At 34.4% G+C, this 15069-nt stretch overlaps 3 protein-coding genes across 3 annotated transcripts; 1 reads left to right on the forward strand and 2 right to left on the reverse strand.

The window, feature by feature from the left end:
* Positions 1-7888: 7888 nt before the first annotated feature.
* Positions 7889-10554, forward strand: LOC114749843 (uncharacterized). The gene is made up of 5 exons (XM_028938387.1): positions 7889-8096; positions 8193-8266; positions 9311-9437; positions 9553-9864; positions 10162-10554. The coding sequence occupies exons 1-5, from the start codon at positions 7980-7982 to the stop codon at positions 10429-10431; spliced, it is 900 nt and encodes a 299-aa protein (XP_028794220.1). The 5' UTR covers positions 7889-7979; the 3' UTR covers positions 10432-10554.
* Positions 10555-10806: 252 nt separating this feature from the next.
* LOC114749842 (annexin D2-like) lies at positions 10807-14070 on the reverse strand. The gene is made up of 5 exons (XM_028938386.1): positions 13944-14070; positions 12829-12974; positions 12398-12616; positions 11685-11897; positions 10807-11444 (listed from the first exon to the last, which is right to left on the reverse strand). The coding sequence occupies exons 1-5, from the start codon at positions 14017-14019 to the stop codon at positions 11148-11150; spliced, it is 951 nt and encodes a 316-aa protein (XP_028794219.1). The 5' UTR covers positions 14020-14070; the 3' UTR covers positions 10807-11147.
* A 398-nt stretch (positions 14071-14468) lies between these two features.
* LOC114749846 (pectinesterase 2-like) lies at positions 14469-14965 on the reverse strand. Its single transcript, XM_028938390.1, has 2 exons — positions 14591-14965; positions 14469-14513 (listed from the first exon to the last, which is right to left on the reverse strand). Exons 1-2 carry the CDS (start codon positions 14963-14965, stop codon positions 14469-14471), a joined length of 420 nt encoding a protein of 139 aa, XP_028794223.1.
* Positions 14966-15069: the final 104 nt, after the last annotated feature.

Below are 15069 nucleotides of genomic sequence, written 5' to 3' on the forward strand. Positions count from 1 at the left end.
TGACATATTACTTGCAACCAACGATCTGGGACTATTACACGAGGTGAAACAGTTTCTGTTTAAGAACTTTGATATGAAAGATATGGATGAGGCATCTTATGTCATTGGCATTAAGATCCATAGGGATAGGACTCAAGGTCTTTTAGGCCTGTCTCAAGAAACCTATATAAACAAAGTTCTTGAACGATTCTGAATGAAGAACTGTTCAACCAGCGTGACTCCTTTAGAGAAAGGAGACAAATTCAATCTAGATCAGAGTCCTAAAACCGAGCTCAAGAAAAAGCAAATGGAAAGGATCCCATATGCCTCAGTAGTAGGAAGTTTAATGTATGCACAGGTTTGCACTAGACCTGATATAGCTTTTGCTGTGGGCATGCTGGGAAGGTACCAAAGTAATCCTGGTGAGGCGCATTGGACAGCTGCAAAGAAAATGTTTAGATACCTACAAGGGACTAAACACTACATGCTTACATATAAGAGGACAGAGAATCTAGAAGTGACTGGTTACTCAGACTCTGATTTGGGAGGATGTTTGGACACAAATAAGTCTACGACTGGTTATATCTTCCTACTAGCAGAAGGAGCCATATCATGGAAGAGTACGAAACAGACTCTAACAGCTCCTTCTACTGGTGATGCTGAGTACATTGCGTGTTTTGAGGCAAGTTCACAAGCAATCTGGATAAAGAATTTCATTGCTGGGCTTAAGATTGTTGATTCGATCTCTAGGCCGATCAGAATGTACTGTGATAACACCGCTGCAGTGGCCATAGCCAACAACAAGAGGAATAAGAGTCGAAGTAAGTTCGTCGAATTGAAATTCCTATGCTTGAAAGAAAGGGTTATGGATGGCCAAATTTCGGTTGAACACATTGGTACAAAGGAAATGCTAGCTGATCCTTTGACTAAAGGGTTGAAACCGAATGACTTTGTTTCACACGTACCTCACATGGGACTTCGTCCTCCAATTGATTAGTTGAGATATGAGCAATGAAGTTTATGGTTTGTCATCTCTTGTTATGATTGTATATACATTTGTGTTTTGAGGTTGATAAACATAAAGTAGGAACCGAACAAAATTGAGTTTGTTCATAAAGTTATACCCATTAAGTAAGGATGCTGCCTGTGATGCATGGAAGATAATACCCGACTTGAGGGGACTTGTCGCCATGATTCTTGCAATATAGCCTTAGCTTACTGAGGCACGGCAATTGACATACGTATAAGGGCCAAGTGGGAGAATGTTAGATATTTTATTGTAATTATTATTTAGATATATATTAGGAAATTAATAAATACTCTGAGTGTGGCCCTTTCAGTCAAACAAGGCCCAAGCCCAGTAGGGTTAAGCTTTTCAGTCTATATATGTGTTGATAACTCTCTGATGGTGAGATACACAACAATTGAGTTGACGGCTGAATATTCTGTGAGCGAGTAAAATACCTATCTGCTCCCTTGAGGTTCCCTGACTGGTGACGGCCAATCCAGTTGCCATCACTGTGCCCTATTCCAGTCAGAAGAGACCTGAACAACTCTTTTCTTCTAACTGTTGTTCTCTTTTGCAGCTCTATTCCCTTATCTCAGATCCCGAGATAAATTCAAGATAAGACAAATGGCAAGAGGCACACAAAGATTCTTCCGCTGTATTATTTTATGAGAAGATTCACATCTCTTTATTGTTTTATTTATTTGTATTGTGAATCTGTCTTACACCTTCTTCTTCTTCTTCCCCCCCGGGGGGAAACATCAATTCCATCCACAAATATCCCAAATTTCAGGCTTCCAACTCTTGACATAAGGGAAGTTGAGAGGGGAATATATATATATATATATATATATATATTTATAGAGTACACCATAATCTCAAAAATCCATTGCATACACTTCAAAGCAACGTTAGTTAATTGAGCAAGAGTACATATGGAGAACTGGTATCTTTTTTTCATTTTCAAGTTCCTTTTTGAAGCAACCAGATTTTTTTTTTGGGTAAAAATTGGGCATTTGGACATATTTCTTTGGATATTGTACTAAGTATGAAAAACATAGGTGCTATTATTTATAATTCATAAATAATTTAATTTATTATAAATTCTATTATATATATTTTTACCAGAAAATTCTATTGTATATTGAATATTGGTTTTTAAGATCAAGGTAGCAATATCACACATATGTGATATTAGGTGGCAAATTTTTTGTTTTCCGATTATTATTATTGTTATTATTTGCTTATGGTGGGATCTAGCCAAGTTCTCTAATATCATATTCACAGTCTAAGCTTGCGTGCTAATCTTGATGTGATAATTTTCACAAAGTAACCTAGGATTGGAATCAATCAATATGTGTGTGCGCGCGCGCACCTTTTGAAATACTTTTTGGCCGTCAAAGCTGCAATTATTATCCTTCCAAAGGGGTGAAGATGCACAATCACCATAATTATATAATAGTCAGGATTAAGAATATCAAATAAAAAATAAAAAGGAGCAATGCATGTAATCATGTAAACAACATGCAGGTGGGGTCCTATCAAATCTCAAGTTATGATTCAAATTTTTAATTCCGTTGTATTAGAACTATTAGCATTTATGTAAGGATTAATAATGGTGCTACCAAATCAGAGTTAATCGAACAAAGTTAAAGAATTTAGTGTGTCTGGGAGAGCCATTTATGGGCCAAAAATAGCTTAATCCTCTGATTCTATTTATAAATTGGAGAGAAAAGGTTTTTTTATTCTATTTATAAGTCATTTCATTAAATTTTTAACATGAATATATTATTTTGTCTTTCATTTACTATAGTGTAGGTAATTATCTCTTTTGAAATGTGTATATATTAAATATATGTAAAGTTAAAAAATTGTTATATTTTAATAGAGAGTTAATGCATTTTAAGATTTTTTCTCATCTATATGAAATATACTGAAAGTGTCTTATAAGTAGGATCAGAGGAGTATTTTGCAGCAGAAGCCTGTTTAAAAAAGTAAGCATATTTGGGAGAGCTTGTACAAGACAACACTTGGGGGCAAAAAATGGGGTCAAACGCGCGACTCACCTTAAGCTGAGGGAGGTAGCTTTTTCAAGTGGCAATCGGGTTTAGGATAGTTGGAAATTGTCAGAATGATAATTTTCTTTCACTCCTCCCATTATTCTTTTATTATTTAATAAAACTTATGTCTATTTGAGTAATTTTACAATCTAAACTTATTTTTATTCAATTATAATCCAAATAACTTTTTACTAAATCTAATTTTTACAAACTAACTTTTATAAAATCCAATCTAAACACAATTTACATTACTTAATTTAACTTTTATCTAATCTCATTTTTTCAAAAGTCAGATTACAAATAAATTCTTTTTCTACCGCTAATCCTAACAGATTTTTAATCAAATAAAAAAATCATATATATCAAATTAAAAATTAATAAAAAATATAGGTACCGGCAAAGTAGGTTTTCCTAGCCTTAAATACGATGGTGCAATGTTTAAATTAATTTTTCAAACTAATACCTTTAAATTTTAAAATTCTATAACTAATTAAACAATTTTTTCTGACTAATAAGTAAGAGTAATTTTAAAGTCCTACGGGAAAAAAAAAACTAATTTTAACCGCATTTCTTAATTTATATAAGATAATAAATTAGACTTATAATAATATCAAAGTGAGTGTTTTTTCCATCATATCAAAGTGAGTACATATTTCGTGCGAAATGCCTCATGTCCATGATATAAGATATTAATTAAAAAAAATTATAGTCTAAAATATAAAACATTTTTATAATAATTAATGTGATTCTTTTCACTTTCGTCCTTATTAAATATATGAGAGAGATGAGGGATAATAAAAGTATAACGTTAAATTTAAATTCATCATTTTTTATTGGTAAAATAAAAAAAAACTTTATTATTTAAGAATAAATTTAATGACTAAATTTTTTGTTTTGATATGTGAGAAAAATTTACTGATTTTTTATGTTATGAATTCAAAGAATTACTTCCCTTTTAGATTGACGCATCCTTCGGCCTGCATTGTCATTGTTCCTGCTAATACTTTGAGAATCTAAAACGGCATAATGAAAATACACGCTATTCTTAAAATTAAATCAATTGACATGAGAAAAGTTATATTAGATTCCTATTAATTCAGTATAAGATTCTTAAACTAAATACAATCAAAGAAGTGATAAAACCCTTCCAGTAAATTTTAAGAAACTGCATATTTCAAATTCAAATATGAAATTATTAGTTAACCTAACATAATGTAGAAATTTTAATCAGTTGATTAAAAGAAATTCTCGGCCTGATCATGTTATCTTTTTAGCTCCATACGCTACGAGAAATTTGTGGAACTAGGGTTACTCTTTTTAAACGGGGCAAAAGTGAAAATTTGTTTCAGAAGTTTTTAGAGATAATTCTATTACTGAATCTCAAATTAAATTTGGTTTTTATATTTTCAATGGGTTTTGACAATACTTGACTTACAAATTATAACACATTTTTGTAGGAATTTTTTATTTAGATTTAGTAATTTCAATTTTCTTTTGTCAGACTCCCAAATGTTATCCCCTACAGTTAAAAAAAATTAATATCCACTATTAAAATAATAATATTGACCGTTAATATTTCAACAGTATAAGGCAACATTGTTACGATTTTGACTTTTGAGATGAATTTACATCTTGACTCTTTTTATTAACCAAGACAATTATTTGGCAAATTTCTTAAGAAAACTTCGTGAAAGTCATGGGTGATGAAGTTTTCCACGAACATACACGTTGTGCATCCTTAAGAGATACCCTAACACGTGAACTTCATTAAGTCCCAACCGAAATGATTTTATTATGATATCTTGTTCTGGACGAGTGAGTTGTTAGAATAGATTGAGCACGTACTACAAAAATTTAGATTCAAGCTCCTTTTTAATATAATTTTTTTTTTATCGAGCTGGGTCACGTAACACAGATTCAGAGTTTAATCTGAATTCTCCAACCAATATATTCTTCTAGTCCTTAATATAAGACCTATTTAACTAATTTCATTAGATTAAAAAATTATATAAGTTAGTTAACTATAATAAATGATATATTTTTCCTAAAATATCTTAATCATCTTCATTATATCCTTCATTCTTCTTATACCTGATCATGGTTGAGGGGTATTAATAGGGGTTATTTAGAAAAAATTTTATAGATATAAGAAATAGGTCTTATATTTATAACCAAAATCAACTCCACAATTAGGTTTTATATTAAGAACCGAAAGAGTACTATTTTTAGTTTTTAATATGAGAACTAGTTGATTAAGTTAAGAAGATTAAAGAAATTAATTAAGTTAGTTATCTGTAATAAATAGATGTTGTCTTTCTTAAAATATACTTACTAATCAAGTGTATTGGCCAGAACTACTATTATTATAAGAACTATTTTAGAAAAAATAGATAAATGTGAAAGATAAAGTTGATTATGGTTTTATATTTAAGATCAAAATAAAAGTAAAACGAGTTCTTATATTAATGATTGGAAGTAGAGGTAGTATGAAAAATATTCAAAAAGGTGCATGCAATATTTAAAATAATATTTCTGATCTTTGATAAGCTAATTTATAATGATTAGATTGTCATAAGTTCAAATATATTATATAATGTTTTTATTGGGATCGATATGGTTATTAATAAACAAATTGTGCACTTTCCTATTTATCATATTAATTATTAATTATTAGTTGAGTAAAAATAATTATTTATTTTGTCACACAATTGTTAGTTATACAATTATTTATCATAATAGTATTAACTTAAACAATTTTCTTTCTTGAATTTTTTTGGTTTATTTTTTTTAATTCAACTTGTATAATTATTTTATTAGAAGTAATTAAAGAATTGATTTTTTTACGACTGCCCTAGCTGAATTTTACTTGTTATTTGAGATTAGATAATGAGATATTATTGTATAACTGCAATTAATTTTGTCATTAGAGATTGTGACAATGACCAAACCTTTAAAGATATATATTGATGATGTTAGATTGTTAATTAATAGGGACTAGTAGGTCATACTTTCACATATACCTAGAGAAGATATGATTGTTACTGTTAGGTTAGCGGGACTTTCTCATAGTTTAGAAGGAAATTTCTGACTTTTTGATCACCTTTCCCTTCTTAGTCAACGAGTGAAGGTTGATGAAAGATGTGTTTTTGAACTCTTGTAATTCCTTGTTTTGAGTTATGTTTTTCGGTTTTCATTAAAAAAAAGAAAGATAATGAGATATTTATTCAAGAACTGAACTTTCTTCGTTGAGAAGAGGAAACAATAGTTATTTGAGAAAACCATAGAAGGATTCAATCCAAATAATGATGGCTAACCTTTTAATTTAGTTATAAATACTGATGAAGACTACTACAGATACAAACAGTTAATTGTAAATGGTGCATTTCAGTTTTAAATGTGAATTTTAGTTTACAACTGAAATTTTAATCTGTTTAGTTGGTCTGGATTGTTGTCTTGTTAACTTTCTGTCTTTTTTTTAGCTATTGGTCTCTCTGAACTGGTATAGCGATTATTTTTCATTTTTCTCATACATTTCCAACTTACTTTTTCCCCCCAAAAGATCTGTCATTGATTCATTTTTTAAATTTAAATGTTATTCTTTTAAGTTATTTTTCCTTTTCTAATTTCATCTTTTTGCCTAGTTTTACTTTTGTTACTTAATATAAAACTAGTTTGACATTTTATTTGACTTTAAATATAAGACTGTAATTTACTTTGTCTATCATATTTATCTATTTTTTCCCAATGTAATTGTTATATTAGTTGCACATGTTAAGAGTTTCATCTAATAATAGTAGTTCTAGCTAACATATATTAGTAGTAAGGGTATTTTCAAGAGGATAACACCTATTTATTATGAGTAACTAACTTAATTATTTTTTAAATTTTTTTAAATCAATCAATTATCTCTTATACTATCTTTGATCCTTAATATAAGAACTAACTTGACATTTAATTTGATCTTAAATATAAGACTTTAATATATTTTATTTCTCATATTTATATATTTTTTCTGAGGTAGTCCTTGTTGAAATTTCATATGCTAAAAGTTTCATCAAATAATAATTCTAACTAATAAATGTGATTAACAAAGATGTTTTAGATATAATACTTATTTATTATAAATAATTAACTTAATTAATTTTTTAATCTATTTAAACTAGCTAACTAACTTTAGTATTAACTAATTCTAATATTATAGATGAGAGATAGTATTAAGCAACGGGCAATACTCTCTCGGATTTTATATATAAGCTTTAGTAACAGAATCACGTTTAATGAATTAACGGTTAAAATTAGTTAAAAATAATAAATAAGTCAGAAATGTTTTTTTTCCAAATTTTCTTTTATTTATTAAAAAGGTAAATGAGAGAGGTAATAAATAAAAAAATAATGAAAAAAATAAATGGGGTAATATTAATAAGAGAAAGTAAACACTAAATACAGTCAACTAAAAACGAAATAAGTAAAAAAATAATAAATATTTAAATAAATTAAAAAATAAATTTTATATTTTGAACTAAATATTTTTTTAAAAATAAAGTTTTTACATAGGAACGGAGAGAGTATTTTTCCAGAAGTGGTTGTTAGCCTTAGCAGTTAGCATGCATGGTCGAATGACACGTGTCCGTTCGGCCAAAAAGATGACACGTGTCCGCCATGTGCACTAAGTTTCCAGGTGTCTCCCCTCTCTCCAGACATTGTTTCATTGCCCTACGAAATTCAAAGCTCTTTATCGCCTTTTAGTTTTCTTCTTTCGCCGGTTCGCCCTCTCTCCCGGGGACCCCAAAAAAAAAATCTTCATCGTTTAAAAGTCCAAACATTTTCAAATCTTCTCATTTCTCAATATAATATCTCTCCCACCCGAAGCCCACTCCGTCGTTACAGTCCCCAGGAATATCTGACTGCCGCAAGATTCACTCCCAGAGAAGAAAATGCAGAGAAGCACGCCCGTGAGGAAGCCAAACACTTCCACTTCAGATCTTCTCACATGGTCGGAAGCTCCTCCGACAGATTCCTCCGCCACTGTGACCGGCCTCCGGTCTCGTCAGGTTACCCTTAACTCCGTACTTATGATTCTTTGCCTTAGGTTCAGTCTCACGCGGATATTGACTTTGTTGTTTAATCTTCCATCATTGAATTCACAGCCGTCCGATAAAATCAGCAAGGTGCTTCACGGAGGCCAGGTCACCGAGGATGAAGCACGGAGTCTCGAGAAGACGTAAGATTCGTTACTAATTATCTCGTGCTTAACATTTCCGATTTTTTCCTTAGAATTTGGGTCTGCGTTCTTGTTAGAAATGCACGGACGGTTAGATCTGCTGTTTTTTTAGCTCATTTTTTAGTTTGTTTGCTCCTTGATCTGATTTTATTTTTGTTTCCGTTTTTCCTTGTTTTTGGGCTTAGTGTTTGACGGTCACTGCATGCTAATTCATTAGCTTTGCCGATCTGTTTTGCGATCGTCATAAACGGCTTATCAATGTCTTCTGTTAAGATCACAAATTGAAGTTCCCAACTACCAAGTATGATGTGAAGTACTGAGAATTCTGGCATTTTTGGTTCAAATCATGTGCAGAATTTATATTTAAGTTGACATTGTAGCTTCAAAATTCACGCCTTTTACTTTTATGGGTTCAAGTTGTAAAGTTAAAGTTTTGAAGATGGTTGGGTAGAATACTAAATAGGCTGGTGGAATCTGCGACAAATAGAAGTTCGTAAATCCCACCAAACGAAGTGCGAGACAAGATTCGCTGATGATTCGCCCAATGCACTTTAACACTCACGAGTCCAGGACTTCTCTTCACGAGTCCAAGCAGTTTGATTCACCCAAGAGCGTTAGGTCATAGATTTCTGCTCTCGACTATTCTTGCCTAGAGATCCTGATGTCCGAGGATTTGATTCCTATTATGCCTTCCACCTACCTCTCTACTCCCAAAACTCCCAAAAATAAATAATAAAAATTAAAAAAGCAATATGATTACACAAGATGGTAGGGGATTCCTTTTTTTTTTTAAAAAAAAAAATTGTTTCTACCTTGAGATTACTGTTATTTTCTTTCATATTGCATTGCTAAACATTACACCTGAACCATGAAGTGTTTTACTTGTGCATGCTCAGTGCAGTGTGAGTGCATATTTGAGATACTGAACTTTTTTTTGGTGATGAAAATCATTATGTAAACTAGAACACATTGCCTGTGGTGAACGTAGAAACATCATTTCAATCTATTCTTGGTGCTAACCTTTTAAATTTCTACTCTTCCCAGAAAACCATGCTCCGGGTATAAGATGAAAGAGATGACTGGAAGTGGCATATTTTCAGCTAGTGCTGAAGACAGTACATCAGAAGCCAAATCTGCTTCGAATAGCAAAACTGGCATCCGAATGTATCAGGTATATTGGATGATTTCCTTGGTGCAGCATATCATTAAAACCATGTGGATGTCTCAAACATCAAACTGTGTATACAATTGTTGAGTATTTTCTAATGTTTCCCCTTGCATCTCAGCAAGCAATGACTGGAATTAGTCAGATATCTTTCAGTACTGAAGAAAGTATTTCACCAAAGAAGCCTACCTCACTACCTGAGGTAGCTAAGCAGCGCGAGCTGAGTGGGACATTGAAAAGCGAATCAGACGCAAAGTCTAAAAAAATATCCAATGCCAAGTCCAAGGAACTCAGTGGACATGACATATTTGGCGCTCCTGCTGAAACTACGCCTCGTTCATTGGCTGCTGCACGCACTCTGGAATCGAAGGAAAGCAAAGATATGGGAGAACCAGCTCCTCGTAATGTGCGCACATCAGTTAAAGTTTCCAACGTAAGTTTCGTTGTTGTTTACTGGTTTTCATCACAATCTTTCCTTCTCCCGAGTCTTTTGCTTTATCTTCTGTGCTACAATTAAAAAAAAAAAAAAGGTTTTTTCTTAGTCTTTTTATGGCATATCGGTTTGCTTCAAATTATGCTGTTACTTCACTTGCTTTGTCCATATTCCTGTCTCAAGCAATTGGACTGCATCGAGCTTGACAGCTTAGTTCTGTTTCTTTCATACAACCGTATCTTGACCAGAGTGTTTTCTTCCTTCCTTCCTTCCTTCCTTCTTCTTCTTTTTGTGTAGCCTGCGGGTGGACAAAGCAAGATCTTAATTGGCGAGGAACCACCTAAGGCATCAAAGAAGATACATGGCCAGAAGTTCGCAGAGTTAACAGGCAACAACATTTTCAATGTAGAAGCTTCGCCAGGATCAGCAGAAAAGCCTCTGAGTAGGGCTAAACTGAGAGAAATGACTGGCAGCAACATATTTGCTGATGGACAGGCAGAAGCCAGAGACTGCTTACGTGGTGCTCGCAGACCCCCCGGCGGGGAAAGCAGCATCACCTTGGTTTAAGTTAAATAACGATAATAATGTTGTAGTCACATTTAGATGTGTAGGCATTTTTACAAACTCATGAGGACTTTCATGTTATTGACTTGAGCGGACAACGTGTGACCATGACCAGTTCATCACTTATGACTATGAGAACTCTGTTTTTACGACTTCGAAGATAAAGCATGATATAGTTGGTGGCTCTTTAATGCTGTTTCAGTGTTTCCTATCCTCCCCTGATATGAACAATTTGTGGAAAATAATTTCCTTTGCTGATATGAACAGAGGATTATTATACTTGCACAGATTAGCTTGTGAATGGGAACATGAAACAATACAAATCGGCTGGGGATTTTCGACACTTTTTTTAAGTTGCCGTGGCAGAAAAAACCTCGTTAGCTTAAGTTTTAAATTTTAATTCTTAGCCTGATGGTATTCATGGACTACATAAAATAGATTGATGGATAATATAGAGTCATACAGTTAAAATATGGGATAAGTATCTTCGCCGTCTGCTTATTCGAAGTTAACATCTCCTAAACCACCATGATTGATGACGAGCAAAAGTAAAACACGAGGCCAGCACACCATTAGCAGGACCATCGCACATCAGAGAGAGGACCCACCAAGTCATACCAACGTTCGGACACCCACAGGAAAATTCACTAGCAGACGATGGGAATGAAGGTTTATAACCTGACCAGCAGTCCTATGACTACTGAACAGATAAAGTATTTTCAATTATCACCATGACCAATCAATGCAAGAAGCATCTTCTCGTAGTCTCCAGAAGTGTCCTTGGATATTGCTTGGTCCAGAGGAATGCTATTTCTTCTTTGGTATTCCTCTTTGATTCGCTCCATGTCAACCTCAGCTCTAGTAGCCACCACTCGAGTAAGGGCCCATTCGTCGGTTCCCGTCTTGTTTATAGCCATCCTCAAAACTTTCTCAAAATACTTCTCAGGGAAGGTTAAACACTTAATTGTAGATCTCAACAGTTTCAGATATTCATCTTCCGGACTGGATTTCAGATCCTGTAGCCAGGAGACTTGTTTTCAGTTCAACTTCAAAGTGACTGAATCATCCTACCACTGTTTAGTGACAATTTCTAACACCAAAGTATTTGTCCTTTTGAGTAAATTGTAAGAGATTAATCCACAAGATGATGTCCATAGGCCAAATTGCTTCAATTGACGGCCAGCAAGTTGAAAGCACGGATAAGAGAATTACAAAATTGAGTGTTTCAAGCAAGTGTATACACACGAGAGTTATACCTTGTTTATAGTATTCCCGAAGTCATTGTTGTACTGGTTGAGTGTTGCATTTATCTGTGCTTTGCTTCTTGTCGTTATAATCCTGATCAATTCCTCATGATTGTAAGCCTTCTCTGCAATCTTCTCGTGAAGCAATTTTGCCTCTGATTTTGCCAATGTCATGTTCACCTCTTCTCCGTCATAACGGAATGTACTCACAAGAGGAACCAACAGCTGTTACAAGAGAAACACGGGGTTAGTTTTGTCATAAAAATGCATAAAGACCTAAGTAAAAGAAAGTAAAAGAAAAGGCTAATTTGATCGACTTGATAAGCATGATAATGCAAAAACACATGGATGTTCAAAGAGTCATCACCCAATGCCGATCCTAACAATTCACAATCCAGATAAAAAAGTGGACGAAATAAGGGAGTGAACTACTTACATTTGTTTTTCTTTCCGCATCACCCTCTTTTTCTAACAAAATGGCATGCGTGCAGAAGAAGATCCATATTAAATAACCCTCTTGAAGGTCATTGTAATTTGAATGCTCCATTTTCTTTAACACTTTTTTTTGGGCACCAATGACCGTAATGTAAGTTCTCCTCGAAGCAAAAAGGGTGTAAATTTTGAAAGATTTTGATTGAATAAATCACATCAATCAAACGAATAGCCGCTTAAAATTACAACGTGAGTGAGTGTGCATTTCAAAAGTTGAGCAATGAGTAACACACCTTGCGGAAGTCCCCAGATGTGTGATAAGCAACGTCCTCTTCGAGGGATCTCTTAAAACGGGCTTGATATGCTTGCTTTGCCCTAAACAGATCAAGTGAAGATCTAGTGCTGGCAATTTCCATAAGAACCCAATTGTTGGAAGTCATCCTCTTAGTAGCTTCATTGGCTAAAAATGCATCACGCTCAGCAGGACCCAGGGCCCACAGCAACACAATTCGCTGTTAAATCCAAATCACATTAGACAGCATAACACATTAATAGAGTCGTAACAGCGCCTTCCTCTTTACTCAGGGTCATTCTTAGGCAGGACTGATACTTCACACTTTGAGACGAAGGAAAACCTAAGCACTAACTTTGAAATTTCTGACAAATAAAATAGCCATTAAATTGAGAATAGAACATAGAATACATTGAAAGGTTCAAAACTAACCTCAAAGTCATTTGAAAGTTCCTTGTCTAAGGATTTAAGAAGCTCTTCTCCATAAGTAGCTGCATACGTTTCAGAAATCAACTTACGCTGAGATGCATTCCTGTGGGCCAGGATAGATATTATCAAATCTTCATTTGTTCCCCACCCTGCAAATATATTTCACAACGAGCGATAGTTGACAGGTAAGTAACATTAGATGAATGAGACTGATTAATTAGTTCCTAGAATAAGAAAACACATTATTCAAGTTATCACAAACAACGGAGCCTGGTAACACAAGACATGGACAGATATGCCTTCTCTTTGGTTCATCGGAAGGAAAATTCCACACCGCTCATGAAAGGTGCAATAAATGGAAATCAAAATTAAAGGGGAAAAATTAATATTATAAACACAATCTCTAATCAGAGAATTATTATTATTATTATTACTACTACTACTTCTATAAAGCAGTAAGCTAAAACCACATCTCTGATCGCCAACAGATTCAACAAAACTGCAAAAATACTAGGAATACGGGTAGAAAATTTTGAAAGACCAGAATCATGCTTAAAAGCAAGGCTCCAAAAGGGAATATTGTGCTTGGAAAAAGTAAGAGCAGGAATTTAGTTAACTATACGTTGTCTGAAATGCATACGCAACTCAATGCTTCAAAAACAAATTCCACGTAATGAATAAACCGAATAAACTTATCGCGAGCGTCAGCAGCAAGATCACGCATCATCAAACTCAAACATCAATAACAGTGATTAAATACACAATAAAAATTTCGATTTAAGTAAAGCCTCAGAAACATCGGTAAATTCCGCGTAATGCATAAACGGAACAGACATATCACGAGCGCAATCAGCAAGATCACATATAATCAAACGTGATAACCAGTAACAGTGATCAGATGCACAATAAAAATTACGATTTAAGAAAAACTCCAGAATCATCTTATACATTATTGTAAAGTAAATTGATCAGATCACAATGAGGAGAAATTCCAGACCGGTCACAAAAATATGACTACTCAACGGATCGATGATCTGATAAGAGAAATCAAGTCCCAAAAACAAAAACTAAAAAGTGTTAATCGTTTCAGTCCGGTGATCTTAAAACGAATTTGGTACCCTCAAAAGCTTTCCGCAATTGCTCAGCATCCTCGGACGGAGAAGGAACTTGAGCAGGGACCTTCAGAGACGCCATAGTCACCTTTCGAAAATCGATCTGAACCTGCAGTATGTGGAGGAAAGCGAAAGAAATGCGACAAGTAAACCCGATATAATGAGTGGATGGTGATCTTGTTCAGGCAAGAATGATTAGCATGACTGTGTGAGAATACGTGAATCACTTGCGGATCTACACAAAACGCCACGTACCAAAAAAAGAAAGAAACGTAATGATTCTAGTGGGCCCTTAATCAATTGACTTAGGCAGCATGTAATTATTTAAGATCGTAAATATAACCTTTTGCCTCACACGACGGTTTTCACGGTCAGATCTGAAACCTCCCCATAATGCGTTTTATTTTTTGGGAAAATGAAACCTATAGTACTTGTAGTTTTAGGCAGTTTTGGTTCAAGAACGGTAGCCCCTGATGTTTTTGGATCAGTCCTTAAAAGTTTTGTCCGTCCGCGCCGTTATTCCCTCCGCTCTCAAGTGTTCCCTCCACTTTCATATTTGGCTGCTAGGCAGTACCACTGACATGAAAATATGAGTTGAGGGGAAAAAAAAAAAAAACAACTGACAGAGAGATCTTGAAGTCCTCCTTATTTGCCTCCAGGTTCTTCATTGCTCCGATACGGCACTTCTGGATCACGATGCCGGTTTTCTGGTTCTGGGTCAACCCGTCCCTGTGCGATGACCATGTTCTTCTCGCAGTCTTGGAATAGGGCAGCGGAGTTGCCAAAGATGAAGTAAACGGTGCCGGCAAGGAGGCGGTTGATGAAGAACTGACGGTTGCGGTGGACCTAGAGGACAACTGGTGAGGGAGGAAGGCGCACTGGTAGAAGACGGTGAAGTCGGCACCTACCTGGACTGCGACGACTTGGTGCTTCGCATGGCCAGCCGTGTTCTCAAAGGTTATGTCGCGAGCTAGGAATCTTCTCCCACTGGCCTCTACGGCTGCACCATGCGTCAATGACTTATCCATCATAACTATAAATTAATAAAAAAATATACTGCTACCTCTGCCTCTCGTTTGTAAAATTTCTTATACTGAATAATGACCTCTAAATTTCTTTATCTTCTCCCATG

The sequence above is a fragment of the Neltuma alba genome, unplaced genomic scaffold (assembly GCF_004799145.2).
Source record: "Neltuma alba isolate B1F8T4 unplaced genomic scaffold, ASM479914v2 tig00006194_pilon, whole genome shotgun sequence".
NCBI classification, from domain to species: domain Eukaryota; kingdom Viridiplantae; phylum Streptophyta; class Magnoliopsida; order Fabales; family Fabaceae; genus Neltuma; species Neltuma alba.

Coding starts and splice junctions, on each gene's coding strand:
- LOC114749842 (XM_028938386.1), bottom strand. CDS start 14,019: ATGGCGTCTCTGAAGGTCCCTGCTCAAGTTCCTTCTCCGTCCGAGGAT. Junction 12,617..12,828: donor AACTTTCAAATGACTTTGAG/GTTAGTTTTGAA, acceptor TGGATTTAACAG/CGAATTGTGTTGCTGTGGGC. Junction 11,898..12,397: donor CATCTGGGGACTTCCGCAAG/GTGTGTTACTCA, acceptor CTCTTGTAACAG/CTGTTGGTTCCTCTTGTGAG.
- LOC114749846 (XM_028938390.1), bottom strand. CDS start 14,965: ATGGATAAGTCATTGACGCATGGTGCAGCCGTAGAGGCCAGTGGGAGA. Junction 14,514..14,590: donor GAGCAATGAAGAACCTGGAG/GCAAATAAGGAG, acceptor TTTTCATGTCAG/TGGTACTGCCTAGCAGCCAA.
- LOC114749843 (XM_028938387.1), top strand. CDS start 7,980: ATGCAGAGAAGCACGCCCGTGAGGAAGCCAAACACTTCCACTTCAGAT. Junction 8,097..8,192: donor CCGGCCTCCGGTCTCGTCAG/GTTACCCTTAAC, acceptor TTGAATTCACAG/CCGTCCGATAAAATCAGCAA. Junction 9,865..10,161: donor CATCAGTTAAAGTTTCCAAC/GTAAGTTTCGTT, acceptor CTTTTTGTGTAG/CCTGCGGGTGGACAAAGCAA.